The sequence below is a fragment of the Amblyomma maculatum genome, chromosome 2 (genome assembly GCF_055883805.1).
Source record: "Amblyomma maculatum isolate TAMU_Amacu chromosome 2, ASM5588380v1, whole genome shotgun sequence".
Taxonomy (NCBI): domain Eukaryota; kingdom Metazoa; phylum Arthropoda; class Arachnida; order Ixodida; family Ixodidae; genus Amblyomma; species Amblyomma maculatum.
This window is the reverse complement of record NC_139345.1, coordinates 159,146,598-159,165,341: the sequence shown is the minus strand read 5'-3', so window position 1 is coordinate 159,165,341 and position 18,744 is coordinate 159,146,598. Positions and strand designations below refer to the sequence as shown.

At 49.9% G+C, this 18,744-nt stretch overlaps 1 protein-coding gene across 1 annotated transcript in view; it reads right to left on the bottom strand.

Annotated features, from left to right (window-relative positions):
- Positions 1 to 4,191: 4,191 nt before the first annotated feature.
- The window catches only part of LOC146200276 (uncharacterized), a 125,977-nt gene continuing 111,424 nt past the window's right edge, over positions 4,192 to 18,744 (bottom strand). Inside the window, exon 5 of the mRNA XM_084592905.1 lies at positions 4,192 to 4,275. Coding sequence (XP_084449031.1) covers positions 4,192 to 4,275 — 84 coding nt within the window. The remainder of the gene's footprint in view (positions 4,276 to 18,744) is intronic.

Genomic DNA, 18,744 nt, shown 5'->3' with positions numbered 1-18,744 from the left:
AGGTCTCGACTAACTCTCTATACGGGATCACAGCGTACAGGCAGTTCCAATAAATAACTTGCCGAGGAACGCGCTTCCCGCCGAAAGTGATCTGTATCGCCTTTGACTTGCCCAAAGGACTGGCATCCAAAATGTCCATGTCTTCGTTCTTCTTCAAGAATCCTGCGCGAACTTCTGCCAATGGGCATCCGTTGTACGCATTGTAAATTACTCCGCGCAGAGTTCTCCGGCGCCGCCACGTACGCCGAAACCTCAAGGTCACGACCGCCCAGCTTGAGCGTCTTTACATTCGCATATGCCCCACTACGATTCATACACGGCGTGCTCACCGTCATCGTGTTGTTTGTATCATTGGCCCGCACCAGGTCTTCTTCCACCGCAGTCGCGTTCGTCAGCTCCGCTGTCGCTCTCAAGGCACATCCGAGCTCCCTCGGCGTCACTATACTCAAGTCCCAATTCTTGGGCCGGCACACAACCTTGAAATCCTTGGCTGGCATCTTCAGAAACGGTCCCCGTTTCTTCCACACCGGCGCTTTCCACCGCTTGACTTGGGCTGCTCCGTGCGTCTGGCGCCCGTCGCTGCCCGCATGTTTCTCGGTAGGCCTACTCTCGGAGTGATCCCCGTACACAGACTTCTTGAATCGATCTTGCGCCTTCAAAACCCAGGTCCATTCTCCCGCCTCGAATTCTGCAGGCGTTATAGATTCTCCCTCAACAGAGTACTCCATTGTCTTCAGCCTCGCAAAGGCCCACAACCACGAGTCACAGCCCCGGAGCCCGATGCCGCAGGCGTCGGCTCGGCCAAATGATTAGGCCTGATTTGCCGCACCGTGGTCGAGCACAAATCGTGAAAAAACCCCTAAAAGGGGGGAACACTTGCCAAAATATGGTGTCCACAGGTACAGGGCAACTGCCTGCAGATGATCCCACAAAAAGCAAGTCCAAGGCACAGCGCGTTCCGCCGAAAATCGGTCTCAAGGCGGGAGCTCATGCGGAACACGTCCGCACAGCGTCCGCTCAAACGCCAATCCCCCGCCCGCCGAGAAATGTCTCCAATAATTTAGTACCGAATCGGGCCCCTAAGCTCTCTGTGCGCTCCAGCCACAAACGCCGATCGGTCATGCCGTGGGCTGATCAGTGTCCACCTAACGTACCATGCACCGATTCGTATTTATTTCGCTACATGTACAGGGGTAGTCAAACTTTCCCATGCATGCCACAAGTTCTGCTTTTGGTCAGCATATTCTGGTACTTCAGATCCAATTAACGCTATCAAATAATAACGCTTCTTCTATCCTCTACAAATATTTTCAGACTTAAGGACGTCGTAGCTGCCTGACTATACTGCTGAGAAGCAGACCCTGCGGCCTGGGAACTTTTGACTGCCCCTGAACGTGTTCAACTGGACTAAAGATAAAGCGGTCAGGAAGACACACTCAAGAGAACAAGACACAGGACAGGCCCTGTCTTGTGTCTTCTTCTCTTGAGTGTGTCTTCCTGGGCGCTTTACCTTTAGTAAAGTGGCAATGCACAATCTAGCCCAATTTCAAGTTTTGTTGAAAGTGTGCAATGGAAATAAACATGTTTTCAGGTTTTGTACACTAGATATATTCACTCGGTTCAAATTCGCTCAAAACATGGATAATTATTTTATCGTTCCGGACTCGAGAAATGCGTTTCAAAGTATTATAGTACGCTGAAAAGGCTTCAAGTCATCCGATTTTATTAATTTTGCTGCAAGCGACGGCTTGCTTTACAACAAAGCAATTCTCGCTTTGTACAACTCTGTAGTAAACAAATTAAATGCAGGACGCCATCAAATTACGCACACTTTACGCCTGCACGCATGGTTTAGCCTAAACAACCACAGCCATGTGCTAATTTCTCAAGCAGGTTTTCATGGCTATTGTGAAGGTCGCAACAATATGACAACTATGAATTAAAGAAACAACTGCTACGTTGTTTACAATATTGTGAATAGTATCCACCTGGCCCTAGAAATAAGCTAAACAGCACAAACCGGCATGAAAAGCTCGCTGTTATTTGTAAATGTGACGCTGAAAGCCGACGTGCATCCCACGTTGTAGTTAAAGCGATATTAACATCGCGTAGCTGGCCCGAGGCTTACGAGCGATCGTATTGTAGAATACGCAGCTACTGCTGTGATCCCGAGCACGAACGTAAATGCCATGCCACTAAAGGTGCTCAAGCCAGCACGTGTTCACGCGCAGCGTAACCACTCACTGCCTTACCGAAATATTAGTGCTCCACTGGAGAATAAACAGCGATGATAATGCGCGAAGATTGAACCAGTGTCTAAATTCGCACATTAAAATGACAACGGGGCATGGTTCAACATTTTTGCGCACATACGGTACGGATTCCTGCCATCTGCGACGCGAAACTACAAGCGAAGTAGAAGACGCGGTAGAAATCATGCCGTCGTTCATTAAAGGATGAGGATGAGAAAAGAGCTACAATCGGCAAATGATTAGGACTACAAACAGCGCGGCGATTGAAATGTGGCTCTTAAAACTCTTATCGAGATATTCTTGACAGTTTCCCCAGTATCGATAAAGCACGCGCTTCTGACGTCATGCCAACGATATGACCGCTCGATCGAACTAAGATGACGACCAGAAGCTGTGGCCGCGATGTTACCAGACCACTAGACAATCTCGCATATTGTACCAAAATATTAATTTTACTTCTGCGCTGCAGACCGTGTTCATTTTTACCTCGATATTTCATCCTACGGGCCATGCTGCTGTTCTAAAAATTATTCAATTTGTTCCATCAATACAGCCAGAAACATATGCATCTTCCATGAGGCAGTCCCTTAATTAGGTCATATCTATTGCCTCAGATAAAATTTGGAATGCTAGACGTGCAATGTTCATATTTAGCAGAGTTTATTAAACGCGTGTCACAGTCCTGCACCTATTGAAAAAATATGCTGCCTGTTTGCACATTTCTACAGATGCGCCGCACCTAAAGGACAGACCTTCATGACGAATGGCTTCCATTAGGTCCCGCAATTATGTCTAAACAAATGCGGTCGCACAGGTACAGCCAACCCATGTATGGATGAATGAAGTTGACCGAGAAGCAACTAATTCTTCTCTGATTGTAGGCAACAACTTTTCGTAGCAATGACCGGCGAAAACATTGAAAGGAACATCCTAAAGACTATTAAGAAGTGATATTATCGGGCTAGTTGGAATGTGTTGCTGAGAGGTACACAAATTGTTAGCGCTTAATAATTGTTTCAGCTTCTTAACCTTGTCTTTGTAAATGTAAGCAGCGCACGTATTTCTGGAGGCTAATGACAGTTTGAACCTTGAACACGTGTTATGGCCGTAAACTGGGGCTTCCCAGTGATGCCCAAAGCCCAGTCCACCAACCGCTTTTGAACGGCCAGATCAGAGCAGCAACTTGCAGTCTGCTGTAACTCGAGCTCTGAGAGTTGGACCAAAGCTAAGAAAGCAGATTATGGGATTGTACAGGATTGAAACTGGCTCAACGTTACCTGCTGCTGTTTGCGCAGATAGTTTAGTCACAATCGTCTGCTGCGTCTTATTATTATTATTAATAATTGTTTCACGGGAATGGAAAGGCGCAGTATCTGTCACACTTGTGTCTGTGGACACCTGAACCGCGTCGTAAGGGAAGGGAGGAAGGTGGGATTTAAAGTGGAAAGAGAGAAAGAGGAGCCGTAGTGGAGGGCTACGGAGTAATTTCGACCACCTGGGGATGTTTAACGTGCGCTGACATCGCACAGCACACGGACGCCTCTTCGTTGTGCTGCGTCTGTAATTTTACAATCGCGCCGATAATTTGGTTTGGTGAAATTATTGCTTCAAGTGGAAAGCCCTCACCACTTTTCACCGCACTATATAGTATTACTACAGTGGCATTTGGACACAACAATCAGGTGAGTGCTGGTCTAAAGATTTATTTCCGCGAAAAAGTTAAAAGACGTACTATATCAGTCGTTTATTAGGGGCTCAATGGTCTCCATCGAAATTGCGTCTTAAACACCAACCACCCACCCCCGTCTTGGCAGCTGTCACGTCATCTGCCTACTGCGGTGCGTATCAGTAGGGTACTGGTTTGACATGCCCGAACCATGATAAAAAAAAGCATGCAGAAGCATCTGTTGGGAAACAATGCCATGTTCCTCTTTATTCTTCAGCCCGAAATAAGATCCTTTATCCACATGATACCGGCCAGCATGTAACGAATATTGTTCGGAACGTGAGGAGCGGCGCATTCCTGTAGAAAAAATAACATTTCAGAATCAACGCTGTGACGTTTTGCTTAACACAACCGCATGTTGTTCGTGGGTCACGCTTTACTTCTATTTTTAACGAGACTAGATTGCCCATACTAGCGGCTTTATTTATATAGCTTCATATTATTAAATAGTTAGTTACTTAAATAATTTATTTATTTATCTATTTATTTCGAACCTGCTTAGGCTGTAGGCATTGCAGCAGGAAGGTACACTTTCATATTCACAAAATAAGAAATCATTGACTTAACTAACGAAAGAAAGGATTCATTTGGGACAATATTACCATGTGGCGGCAAAACATCCCATGCACGAACCATTCTCAGAAAAAGAAATGAATAGTGGAGTACGTCACCCTTAAAAATAAATTCATAAAGTTCCTAATTGTTGTCCCTTTGCTTCGAAACGTAGAACACCAACTTCAGATTGTTTCGGCTATACCGGCCTTCGAAAAGTAAATGTGCTAAAATTTTATTCTCAAATTTCTTCGAGTTTTATGTCTGGCCACTGATGGTTGCTTTTGCTTTCTGACATATAACCTGTCCTGCCATAATTTCCAAGAGCGAAGTTAATTGCCTATTTTGAATTTTCCCCAATTTATGAATTATTGTATTGAGTGCCTGGGTCCCAGCACGCTGACGCATATTGGAGTACCACGCAGAGCCGAGTAAACATATCTCTTCTTTGAAATACCAAGGGCGGAGAGGGGAGGAGAAGGAGATAAAGGTAATTTCAGCTGTGCGCTGGTGATGAGACTGAGATCTACAGGGTCTTGAATATTTGGGGGCTGGGATTTAAAATCTTCCTATGCAAAATCTACTACCCCATTCGAGATGACATAACGTTCACAAAGTAGCAAAATATAGTCTACGTTATCTGATAAGTGATTCAACATCGCCACTTGCCTAGATTTCCCGCAATCAAGAAAAAACTGCTCTCGGTGGCGTGCACAATTCTCGCAGAAGGGAGTCGAAAAGCTATTTTGACATGATACGGCATCTGTCGAGCAGTGAGACAAGCTCCATCCCGGCCGTTGGCGCGCTTGCCTCGCTGCCCGCCAGATGACGCACCATGTCAAAACGCAGCCTTTTAGACTGACGCAGCCTTTTAGACTGAGCTTATGCCCGCGCTGTTATGTTGTTTTTGTTATTGGTCTCATGCTTTCATTTTCGCTTTTAGCCATGCTATTTGTTGCCTCCCTTCAATGATCGTTTTATCTGGGATTCACGTGCGCCCCAGTTCTGTTCTTTGCATCGGCCCCGCCCCACACTTTCCATGCCACAGCGTTAATTTCTGTTCAATATCAGATGCCGTTCTTTGGATGCTTGAGCTCTGATAACTGTGATCATGCGCAATGTTGCTCACGAAGCCATTTTTCAAACCCTCTACAACATACACGCTGGGAACAAAACCTTAAATTACATTCGTTCCTTTCTCTCGGGAAGGACTGCGGAGCTAAGTATCGCAGGACTTAGATCAGACAAAATAGCAATAGGAGACAGCGGAACCCCGCAAGGATCAGCCCTCTCGCCCTTCTTATTCAAACTAGCACTGATAGGTCTGCCTCTCAAACTTGAAGAAATCCAAGATCTTCAACACTCCCTACATGCTGATGATGTCACCTTGTGGGTAACAAAAGGTCCGGATGCGCACATAGAGGAAATGCTTCAAGAAGCCTTCAATGTAGTCCAGTCATATGCTAACCAGATTGAGCTGAAATGCTCACAACCTAAGTCTGAACTACTAGCAGTCAGCAGGAAAACGCAAGGCAAAGTAGAGATAAAAGTCTGCCTGCATGGACTACCCATACCTACAGTCGATACTATTAGAGTACTCGGGATCTACATCCAGAGCAATAGGAAGAGTAATGTTACTATCAACAGGCTGGAGATGACTGTGCAACAAATCACTGGACTGATACACAGAGCAACGGCAAGAAAGAGAGGAATGAAAGAGGCTGACATTTGTCGTCTTATCCATGCCTTTGTACTAAGGCGATTCACATACTCAGTGCCTTATCTCCGCCTCCTTCAATCTGACAAGAAGAAATTAGACAGACTCATTAGACGCACCTACAAGCCTGGGCTAGGTCTACCCAGAAACACTTCAACTGAAACACTTCTCTCACTTGGGATACACAGCACTGTAAAGGAGCCGATCACAGCACATAAGAAAGCCCAGTTACAAAGGCTAACGAACTCTAAAGCACAAGCAGATAAATGAAGGGGAAATGAGGGTGCTCGTTATGATACATGAAGGAAAGAAGCCAACAGTCGGCGAGGCCAAGGAAAGCATTGGGGATTGTACTTTATGTCGTTTTTTTGTGAGTTTTTACTTCTATAATCACATAAATTAGTAATGTAATCTGTTTAGGGGAAAGAGAATTAAACACAAAGTAGAAAAAAAACAACGTGCCGATGGTGGGAACCGAACCCACGACCTCCGAATATCGCGTCCGGTGCTCTTCCAAATGAGCTACATCGGCCGCTGTTCCCCCAGCTACTTTCTTAGGTATGAATGTTTTCTGTATACGAACCTTGAGAGTGTTCACCAGCGCCACCCTCAGCCATAGCGGTCTAAAGCAGGCAGACAAACTCTCAACCGCATGGGAATTATTGCTGAACCACTAGCCAACCACTCAGGACCACTACCAAGATTAGTGCGCGACAAAATTACCTCCAAACCTTTGCCCAAAAACATGCATCCCTCATTCCACGAAGGCAGGCATGAGCTAGAACTAGGGCCCTAAACAGAAAGTACCGAAGTCACGATGGGGTGTACATACCGACGCCTCGGACTACAATATAACTGAAGGTGCCTTTGCCATCTCTGTAATTAAGCAGCACAGTAACGTCAGTAAATGCGTATCAGCCGTTTCGGTCAAAGGCCGCTACTCGGACTAGGCGGAAGAAGCCGCAATCGCTTTAGCCATCGCTACAATAGATGCGCACATAGTTATCACTGATTCAAATACTGCCATACGTAACTTCTCGCGTGGAAGAATACCAAATACTGCTAGAAACATTCTCGTGGAAATCAGACTCGACAGAGAGAACTCGTATGGACACCTGCCCACTCAGAGAACCGAGGCAATGAGGCTGCTCACCAGCAAGCTCGAGGTTTTGTCGGCCGAGTGGTGAGATCTAATGCGAGGAACTTGAAACGGACGGATTGCTTACATACAACGACCTTATACACACCTTCAAACTCTCTAGGAGAGTGTATTCACCACCACACAAATCACTAACAATACAACAAGAAATTGTTTGGAGGAAACTACAAACGAAATCCTTCCCGAACCTTGCGGTTTACTCACACATATTTCGCGACAGCATAAGCTCATCATGCATTAAGTGCGGAGAGAAAGCCGGCCTTAATCATATCCTGTGGGATTGCTCAGAGAACACGCCTCCCAAGGCTCTCATAGAGACTCCCTCACTTGAATCCTGGGAGGAAGTGCTGCGTAACGCGAGCTCCGATATACAATTGGGCGCCGTAAACCGCACCGACCAAGTGGCGTCATGCCACCAGCTAACGGCCACTTGGCTCTTAGACTAAGACTACTTCCGACAATAAAGTTTTCTCTCTCTCTGCGCAAGCGAGACGCGGATGAAGAAGCGGTACCTAAGCGCTAAACGCTCCATTCTGCGTCTCGTTTAATGCAAATTTTGCGCAATAGCCTAAAGGCCCCGAGTCGCATAAAAGCCGGTGTCATTATTATAGTCGTTGTCCGTTGTAACAATGAATGTGAACGAACTATTTAATACGTGAGGAGAGCGTGCTGCTATAAGCGGACTGGTCCCGCAAGGGTGAGCAGAAGGGTGCGAATCTCGGAGACCGAATGGTATGCGTGTGTGATGATGCGGATCTCGGAAGTCTAGGGGACAGTAGACTGTAGTTGCCGGGAGGAGGACGGTATGGCGCGGGTATAGGGGAAGGAGTGCGGGAAGAAAAGAAGAAGCGTGGGACATGACAGAATAAACAAGGTTTTGGAACTTGTGCATCTGTCATTGAGTGCGACAAGTGAGGGCTCAGCGGGGATATCAGGAATATGAAAACAGAGTCGGTGAATGAGCTTGAAGAGCTGCTGCAGCATCTGCTGGGAAAAACCACTGGTTCCGTCATGGAGCGCGAAGTAGCGGCAGTGATGCGACAGACTAATGGTGGCATAGGCAGCGCCGGCAAATTCGTTGACGACGGCGTCGACGACGGTAGTTGAATCGACGGTTGACAGCGCCCCGCACCCCTCCGAAGGTACTCGGGGTTCAATCACATTCAGTTTCCCGGTGAGGGTTTGGACCGACTAAATACGTTTTTCCTGGTCACTGGCGTCGATGCATGATGAAAGGCTTACACATCATGGCTGCTGTGCTATAAAGCAGCACGAATCTTTCGTGGCGCTTCATGAACCTGTTCGCATATTGGAAGGCATTTACTGCAGCCTTAAGAGTTCTCTTCCACTGACCCGAGACGCCTATTACGACCAAATTGGCAAGGAACTACCGGCATCTGAAACATTCTACCATGTGTTGCCTCAAAGGCACCCATAGCTCCAAGACTTCGTGGAAGGTGAACAATTTGTCAGTTTCGCGGATTAGGCAAAGGCTGCCGAGCCTCATGGAGCGTTATTGGAGCGTCTGACTGGACAGTATACAACCGCCTGGACGCTGCAACTAGGCGGAACTCCAATCAACTTTACAGTTGGCGGTGGGCTTCGCTCTGCGGGAACATGGAGGAAGACTGTGGCTCGCGATGGCTCTTTACCACCCTGCGACGCATCACAACGCCACAAGCGAACCCGCAGCCGCTGGCCACTCTCGCCATCTCAAGCGGCCTTACCTGCGAGGAGCTAGATTACCGGTTTGCGGACCGCATTGCGCCGCAAAGCCCAGCGAACGCAGGCAGCCAAACTTCATCCGTGAGTCTCGGAGACAACCCCAGCGCCCCTACTCCTGCGGGCCCTTGTGACGCCCCCTTCACAGTGATGGAGCTCAACAACGCGCTGCAGCGCTGCCACCGTCGCTCGGCGCCAGGGCCGGATGGGGTGACTTACCAGATGCTGCGCAACCTGGACGCTGATCAACGGCTGGTTCTCCTGCAGCAGATCAACCTGGTGTGGAAACACGCGATCCTCCCTGAGGACTGGCGCATGGCAGTCGTTTTCCCCATTCTCAAGCCAGGGCTCCCACCAACCCAGCTCGCGGGATACCGTCCAGTGGCGCTAACACCTGCGGCTAGTAAGCTCATGGAACACATGTCTTTACATCGCCTCAACAAGCGGGCTGCGGCGGCGGATTTGTTTGATGAGCGACAGATGGGCTTTCGCGGAATGCGGTGCACTGCGGATTCCATATCCGATGTTGTCAGCGCGCTCGCGCACGCGAAGGCAGTGAGGCAGGTTGCACTTCCTACTGCTGGACGTGTCGGGAGCGTTTGATAACGTCTGCCGCGCTCCCATTCTCGCAACGCTTAAAAAGGCTGGCGTAGCCCGGCTTGCTACAGTACATTCGGAGCTTTTTTCAGGCGTGCTCCATGCGCGTTCGCGTGGGCGGCGCTCTCTCGGCGCCTCGCCCGGTCGGGATGGGCGTGCCGCAGCGCTCTGTCCTGTCATCTTTTCTGTTCAATGTGGCGATGTTAGTCGTGCCGGACTCCCTGCCCGCAGGCGGCCGGCATCATATGCACATCTCCATATACGCAGATGACATTGCTCTGTAGTGCCTGGGACCACCGTGCGAGGCCGCGCGGGTGAGCGCGTGCCTGCAGGGAGCTCTGACGGCGGTAAGCGACTGTTTGCGCGGCCTAGGTCTCTCGCTCAGCGCGGACAAGTCTGTCGTAATGGTCTGCGTTCCGAGCTCGCGCAAGCCACTACCGCCGCTCACATTGGACGGGTGCCTCCTGCCGTGGCGACGCTCGATGCAGTACCAGGGGGTGACATAGACCAGCGCCTTTCCTTCCGACCCGCGGCGACTAAGGCCTGCCTGCAGATGAAGAGAACCAACGCCGCCGTACACAGGCTCACTGCTCGAGGCCAGGGCATCAACCCAGCAAGCTGCGTTATGGCTGTACAGCTCCGTATCTAGGAGGGCTATTCTCTACGCGCTACCGCTCGTAACGCTCCGCAAACCATGCTCGAAGAAGCTGGAGATCCAGCACCGCGAGGCGCTCTGCGTTTGGCTCAGCCTCCCCAGAACTCTCAATGCGCATCTACTTTGGCCGAGGCAGGCTCGTGGCCATTACAATTTCAGGCCCTGCGGCGGGCGCTCCGACACATTGATCGCCTACAGGGCGCAGCAAACGGCGGCCCACTATTACATCGGTTGCGACATCGCCACTCGCGCATGGGAGCGGCGCTGCTCGAGTGCGAGCAGCTCACTAATGCAACGTCTCCCTACGACCTGTGTTCGCCCTGGCCCGCTGCTACGGAGTTCAGCGAGAGATTGTCGGCATCGCGGGAAAACTCACCACATCGCTCTGCGCATTGCAGCAGCTGGCCGGATCCGTCATATACGAGGTACTCCAACACCACCTCTTCGTTTACACCGACGGCTCCATGGCCAGAGATAGTTGCTTGCTAGCAGCGGCGGCTACCATCCCCGCCCTGCAACTGCATACACAGCTGCACCTGCTATTCCTTGGTATCTCCCACCACAACGGAGCTGCTGGGCTTACGCCTAGGTCTGGATCTACTGCTTGAACTGCCTCCGCCGCCACCCAAGTGTGCCGTGCTATGCGACTCCCGCGCCGCTCTCAGCCGCCTCAGAATTACCGCCCGGGGAACTCCGCTGCTGCGTCAGATTTCTGCGCGTTTCGAGCGCTTGGCGGAGCGCAGCTGTGTTATGCGGGCAAAGTGGATCCCCGAGCCCTACGGCATCGAGGGCAACGAACGTGCCGAAGGGCTCGCTACCGCAGCACATGGACTCCCTCCTAGCTCCGAGCAACTCGCTTTGGAGGACGTGCGTGCGGTAATCGGCGACCACCTCCGGACGCAGCACCCCGACAAACGCATCGCAAGCGGTGAGCGCATTCACCGTGTCAGCGGCCGCTCACTGGCTCGGCTGCAACGCGCGATGATCATCTGTGCACGCATTGGATGTGTGTGGCCTGGGGAAGTACGGATGCGCCACGGACTTCCCACCAGTGACGTGTGTGACGGCTGTGGTGCGCTAGAAACTCTCGAATATCTTCAACTGCACTGCGCCGCGTTAGCCTAACCGCGACGTGAGTTGCTGGCGGCTTTCAGAGCGCAGGGGGTAATCCCGTAAAGTGTAGCTGTTCTGTGGCCGCCGGGCAGTGCGCGCGTCCGCGAGTGAACAGACGTGAGCCTGTGTGAATACATCGAACAGGCGGGCTTGATGACCCGCCTATTTCACCTCATCAGATAGCGCGCTCTGCGACCGAACACTCCACGTGTGCTATTGTGGACGATAATGGTCGATCGCTCTACGTCGGCCATTATTGTTTTGTACAGTGTGCACCTCCGGGCATCGCAAACAGTTGCATGGATGCAGAGCTATTGAGGAGGCCTGCCGGATGTGCCGAGTGCTCAGTAACCTCCAAGACAATACTAATCCTCTTCGAAGATCAGAAGGTACCGCGCTGGGTGTATCTATCTCCTTTCGCGCAAAGATGCGTCTTGTACAAGAAGAAATATGAAGTTTGCCACGCGTGCGGGCGCATGGGACACCGAGACGACGTCTGTCCGGATCCGACGAATTAAAAGTGCCGCGGATGCGGCATGGAAAACCCGAAAGAAGGTCATCTGTGCGAACCGAGGTGCCAGCTATGCGGAAAGAATCACCTCCTCGGCGACAAGCGATGCCGGGAGATATATAGAACCCCATACATCACCAAAAAAAGACGTTGGGAGAAAAAACTGGGTCAGCAGGAACAACTGAAAATGGCTGATGCAACGCAAAACTTCGAGCGAGCGGGACGCTCAAGAACCAGAAATGGTGAAGAGGACCCCCCGCTACTAAGAAGGAGATCGAGATCAAACAGCAAGGACTACCACCACTTCACAGCCAAAGAGGGGGACTTCCCAAGGCTGGAGGAAGGAGCCACCGCCAACTCTACGCGACGCCGCTCGAGCTCCGGTACCAGGGACCGTTCCAGCTCTGGACGAAGGCGCTCCAGTTCGAGGACCTTGGCCGACTCATCCACTGCCAGCAGCTCCGGGTGCTTTACACGGGACCCCAAGACGTCGTGGGGACCACCTGCACGCAGACGCAGTCCGAGCGAAGATCGAAAAACGGTAAGCTTCACGGTTAGCAGTTCCCAGGTAAATAGGGAGGCAGACGAGAGAACTAAAAACTAGAAAAAGAGAATCGAGAGCTCAAGAGCATGCTCAGCACGCTCACTACAGAGATTCAAAATTTAAGAATGGAAAAGAGTACCCCCCCTCCTCCACCGAGGAACCAAATGGTACCCCAAAAACAGGTACAGAAACAGATGCCCTCTTCCCCACCTACAAAGGTCGTAGTCGCGCGCCCTGAGCAAAGGGATAATGAAGAGGAGAAAATGATTACTGAAACAATCAGGTCACCCCCGCAAAAACGTAAAGGGGACGAGACGGATCCGCTGGTGGCATTAGAAAGGAGACTGGACGCTAAATACGAAGCAAGATTTGAAAGAATCGAGACCCTCCTCACCCAATTAATGGGTGCGGTAAATCAAATGCAGACGCAATTCACCGCGATGCAGAACGCCTTCACCGAGAGGCTAACTACATTAGAAAGGACTGTGACCCCAATTCAACAAAATGGACAGGCGCAGTAAAAATGAAGACTCTCTGGTGTGGCAGTGGAACTGCCGCGCCTTCCAACGAAAGCGAGCGCTCTTGCAACAGCACTTAGAGCAGAGCGCAGAAAAACCTTTAGCTATAGCCCTTCAGGAAACAGGAAAAGGTCTACCAAAATTATCGGGATATCAGGCGTTCCACGGTGACCGGGGAGAAAAATCCCGCGTCTCCACGCTAGTTAAAAGACACATAGCGGTAGTCGAGCATGAGGTCAACTCGCGAGACATCGAAGCTGTATTAATAGAAATTATCACTGGTCGCAAGGAAGAGGCTAGTCTCTTCATCTTAAATGTGTACAGCACCCCCCAGCAGAGATAGGTACGTTTCCGCGCCCTCTTCCGCAAAGCGATCAAAACAGCAGGAAGCAATACTCTTATAATTCTAGGAGACTTCAATGCCACCCACCAAGAATGGGGCTACAATAGACACGACCCCAAGGGTAGGCAACTGTGGGAGGACATACATGAGCTCGGCCTCACCCTGCTGACGGACCCTAGCTGTCCGTCCAGGATGGGAAACAGCGTCTGTGCAGACACCACCCCGGACCTTACCTTAGGAAAAAACACGGGAGACGCAGTCTGGAACAACACAGCTCAAAATTTTCGCAGCGACCACTTTGTTCTGGCTCTCACCCTCAGCAAGGGCGTCAAAACGCGTCGCCTCAAAAAACCCAAAATCACCGATTGGGACAGGTTTAGGCAAATCAGAGAAAACTGCGAATCGGGAGATGAAATCCAAAACATAGAGCAATGGGCAGAGACGCTTAAGAAACAAGTAGAGGAAGCAACCACGACCCTACGGGAGGACGATGCGCCGGTGACGGTTGACAGCAAACTCCTTCATATGTGGGAAGCAAAATGCGGCATGGAGAGGCGTCTCCGGTCGCAAAGATGGAACAGGAACCTTAGGCGAAGGATAGCAAGATATAACAAAGAGATTGAAGATTACGCAGTAAAACTTTGCGAACAAAACTGGTGTAGTAGGTGTGACGAGATGGAAGGGAACATGAGCCTTGCTAATACGTGGAGCCTACTCAGACACCTACTTGATCCTGACAATTCGAAAACTCAATCGGGCATAAGACTGACGAAAGCCAGACACGCGTTCGAGGGCACGGACGGGGAACTCATGGCGAAACTAATTAACATGTACGTAGGCGACACACAAACCTTACCCCTGCCGGATTACGAAGGGCCCTTAAACGAGGCCCTAGACGCGCCGATCACGGAGGCGGAGGTTCGCGCCGAAATATTAGGCCTAAAAACAAAATCGGCTCTCGGCCCAGACGGAATCACAAACAAGGTTCTCCGAAATTTGGACGATAATTCCATCCGCGCGCTCACCAAGTACATGAGAATCGTATGGGACAGAGGCCGCCTCCCACAACAGTGGAAGACGGCAAATGTAATTTTGATACCGAAGCAAGGCAAACCCCCTAAACTAGAGAACTTACGACCAATCTCTCTAACATCCTGTATAGGGAAATTGATGGAGCGGGTAGTCCAAACGCGACTAACGCGTTTCATGGAGCTTAACGACCTGTGGCCGCACGAAATGGTTGGGTTCCGGCCCGGCCTGTGCACACAGGACGTAATGCTCCGCTTGAGACACGATATCATAGAAAGCGAAACCAGGGACGCGAGGGTACTACTAGGTCTAGACCTGACAAAAGGCGTTCGATAACGTAAAACACGCGGCAATTTTTTCTGGTCTCCAAGAATTGGGGGTCGGAAAGAAAACGTACGACTACGTAAAAGACTTCCTGTCGGGTAGAACGATAAAGATAAAGTTTCAGGACATTGAATCCTCCACCGTCAGACTAGGAAGCAGGGGTACGCCACAGGGTTCGGTGCTGTCCCCGTTCCTCTTTAATGTTGCCATGCGAAACCTCCCGGCAGAACTGAGGAAAGTGGAAAACTTGAAATTCAGCATGTACGCGCACGACGTCAACCTGTGGGTTACCCAGGGGAGTGACGCGAGCATCGAGGAGCGCTTGCAAGCGGCGGCGGACACCGTCGTGTCCTACGCGGCCGAAAGGGGCCTCTCGTGCTCTCCACAAAAATTGGAACTGTTTATCTGCAACTCGAAGGCGCTCAGGTGTAAACGCCAGATAAACAGCGTAACAGTAGACGGCCAAATAGTGCCAAAAGTCGAACAAATTAGGATCTTGGGGCTGTTTCTACAAGCAGATGGGTACAACGATACAACGGTAAAGAAACTGAACGCGTACGCCACGCAAGTCACGGGTCTGTTCAGGAGAATCGCACTAAAGGGTCGGGGCCTTAAGGAACGCAGCCTCCTGAAACTAATGCAGGCTTACATCACTAGCCGCATATGTTACGCCACACCATTCCTAAACATTAGATCAGACGAAAAGCAGAGAATAGACGCACTCATCAGACGATGCGCGAAGAGGGCTCTGGGACTACCCATCTCGACCTCGACTGAACGCCTCCTCGAAATGGGGGTGCACAACAATTGGACGGAACTAGCGGAGGCTGTGCGCATGGCGCAACTAGAAAGATTAAGCAGACCCACCACGGGCAGAACCATCCTCGGCTGGGTGGGACTGCAGTCAGATAGAGGAACAAGCCACAAAGTAGACATTCCACGAGAGTGTCGCGAATATATAATAGTGCCCCCCCTACCTAAAAACATGCACCCTACGTACAACAAGGAGAGGAGACAAAAGAGGGCCGAGACGCTCGCCAAGAAAGCGGGGAAAATGAAGCCGGGGGAGGTCGCCTACGTGGACGCGGCTAGCGGGAAGTCGGGGGCGGCGGTGGCTGTGGTCGTCAACGGCCGCGGCGTGCCCGCCGCCGCCGCGTCCGTTAGAAGCCGAAATGTAGACACGGCTGAAGAAGTTGCAATAGCGCTCGCTTGCGTTGGAACGGAAGCCAGCATAGTTATTAGTGACAGCAAAACAGCTGTCTGGAACTTTGGAAAAGGGAGGGTCTCGACGGAGGCAGCCAAAATTTTAGAGAAAGGAAAACTTGAAAGAAAGATTCGAATTATTTGGACCCCCGCGCACGAGTCCGTCCCCGGCAACGAGGCGGCGCACGAGCTATCCCGAGCTCTCTACTTCCGGGCAGCCGTAGAGCCGCCTGATTGCGATGGGATGGACGAGAGGCTGCAAACTTATAAGGAAATTTTAGAACACTACAGACTTAGCAGAAGGTCCCTGCCACCACCGGACCGAACGCTAACTAACAAGGAGGCCGTCGCTTGGCGGCGCCTGCAAGCTGGGAATTTCCCAAGTCCCGTCTGGCTTTTCCACACGCAAGTGGAGGAAAAGGCGGACGATAAATGCGAAACCTGCGGAGAAAGGGGTACTCTTGATCACATAATCTGGCAATGCCTTGATTCCCCTGGCGCCAAGGAAAACATAAACAGTAGAGAAGCCTGGGAACTGCTACTGCGGAGCGAGTCCCCGCCAACCAGCAGCAAGCTGTCCGCCTGGCGGCTGAAGCCGCGAAGAAACACTGTCACTTCGCCTGTCTTTAGTCGCGGAGGCCCCGGCCTCCGTCCCATAGGCCTGCGTGCCGGGGGCGGGGAGTAGGGGGCCTCCTACATCGGTGGAAAAATAAAGTTCGTAACAACAACAACAACAACCCAGCGGCGTTCCCTGCGACCCTCCGTGCAAGCTGGACAAGCGCGGTGTGCTAGTGGCACGGGTGCGCTGTAAAAGTGTTGCACCTCGTAATTAGTTGCACTTTCGTAAAAAAAAAAGAACAGCATTGGATATGTTAATTTTTTGCTCCTGATATATATAGCGATATCGAATATATCGCGATAAGTTGCACTTAGATTCAAGCTTCAGGTCAGAAAAACAGATGCAAAAAAGGAGCATGCGCACACAGGACTTTATTTGAATAATTACAAAATATTTGCATACAGAGCACAAATTTGTTCATGCATACGCTGTCTCACAGTATGCTATCCCTTACGGAAATGCCATATCTGGACTTATAAAAAAATCCAGATCAGGTATATCAGGAACTGGGCAGATATGGTATATTAGGAAAGATCTAGGCCAGATAAGACATATCTGCCCAATTCCTGATTTCGAGTACCAGATAAGGCATATCTGGTTGTATATTCCTGATCTGCCCAATTCCTGATTTCGTGTACCAGATAAAGCATATCTGGTTGTATATGCCTTATCTACCCAATTCCTGATTTTAAGATCTAGCCCGCGTGGCATGTAGGTTTTGAACTATAGATCTATATATCTGCATATCAACATAACACTTTATTAGAACACACACAAGACAATTTCAGTATTCCAGCTAAACGAACACTCAATCAAGTTTGCCAAGGAAACCTGAATTTCCCCTTTTATTTCAAACCTTACAGGAAAATAGCTTTGAAACCACAGGTTTTCTTTTTTTTCCCTGCCAATATGGCATCGCTCAAAGACGAGCCTGAATTACGTGTGTATACCGAGGGTCAAAGACATGCTCATCCGTTAGTAAATATTGAGATTCTACTCACATAGGCGCGATACTATAAAAAACTAATGGGATATCTGAACAGAATAATGTCTACACGAGAAGCTAAAGTGAAAGACATTAACCTATTAAATTAGACATTACATTTTTATTCTACGATTTTAAACACAGAGCTTTATCCAGTAAATGCTTTTAGTTTGAGCTGGTTTACTTGCGAAGCTAAATAAAATAAAAGGCTAATAATCGAACTGGCTCCATTGAAAGGGAATTTAAAGGTTTATCGATACCTGGAAAAGGTACCGCTAAACCGCAGAGCGATAAAACGCACACTGCTGGGACTGCTGATAATACCTAAACCTTAGCAAAGTATATATAGGCTGTCAGGAAGTACTGGTGTTACCTTAAGCAGAGACTGCAGTGCAAAATGAGCGAACGCGCCTAACTCGTGGTTGATTTTGAAATTAAAAGAGAAAACAAAGAAAAAAGCATGTCCGATGGCATTTGTCATGACAGCGACAGCTCTGCCCCTAAACCAAATCAAGCATGAAGCTACTTAGGGAGTGCAAATAATAATAATATTTAAACAACGAAGGACCCTATCCACCCACTGAAATTTGTTAAAATTGCTGGAGCGAAAGACAAATTAGCAAGGAAATGTACGGAACAATATCACAACTGGCAATTACCATCCAGTTTACTGATTGGAAATTTTTTCCATCAAAATAATAGAGTGAACAATATCCTGAGGCTGGCAAGTGCTAGTTCCCGACAAGAAGTCTCACGCTCACGGTTTTGGTGATCGGGCGTGAAGATGAGGCGGCACGATGAGGGTGCGATCCGACGCAGTGGTGAAGATTTGGCCGGGCCACCCAGGGCAGAAGCCTCGAAAAGCTCAATCGACCATCAGGTTCGCTGCCAAGGCTGGGGAGACAGCTTCCACCCGTAGTGGGGCACAGTAATTTCCTCTGTGCCGACAGTCACACTGAAGCTCTTGTAGGTTTGCTGTCGCATTTTTGTTACATGTACACAGCTAATAGCGAACAGGCGCTGGCACACACACACCAGCATACACAACATGCAGCACGCCCGCCAGCCGCACCGAACTCCGACGTCTGCCACCGCGAAAGGAACGAGACAAGTGCTTAGGCGCACAGAGTTGAAAGGGGAGGGGAAAGAAACAAGCACACACAAAACGGAGAGCT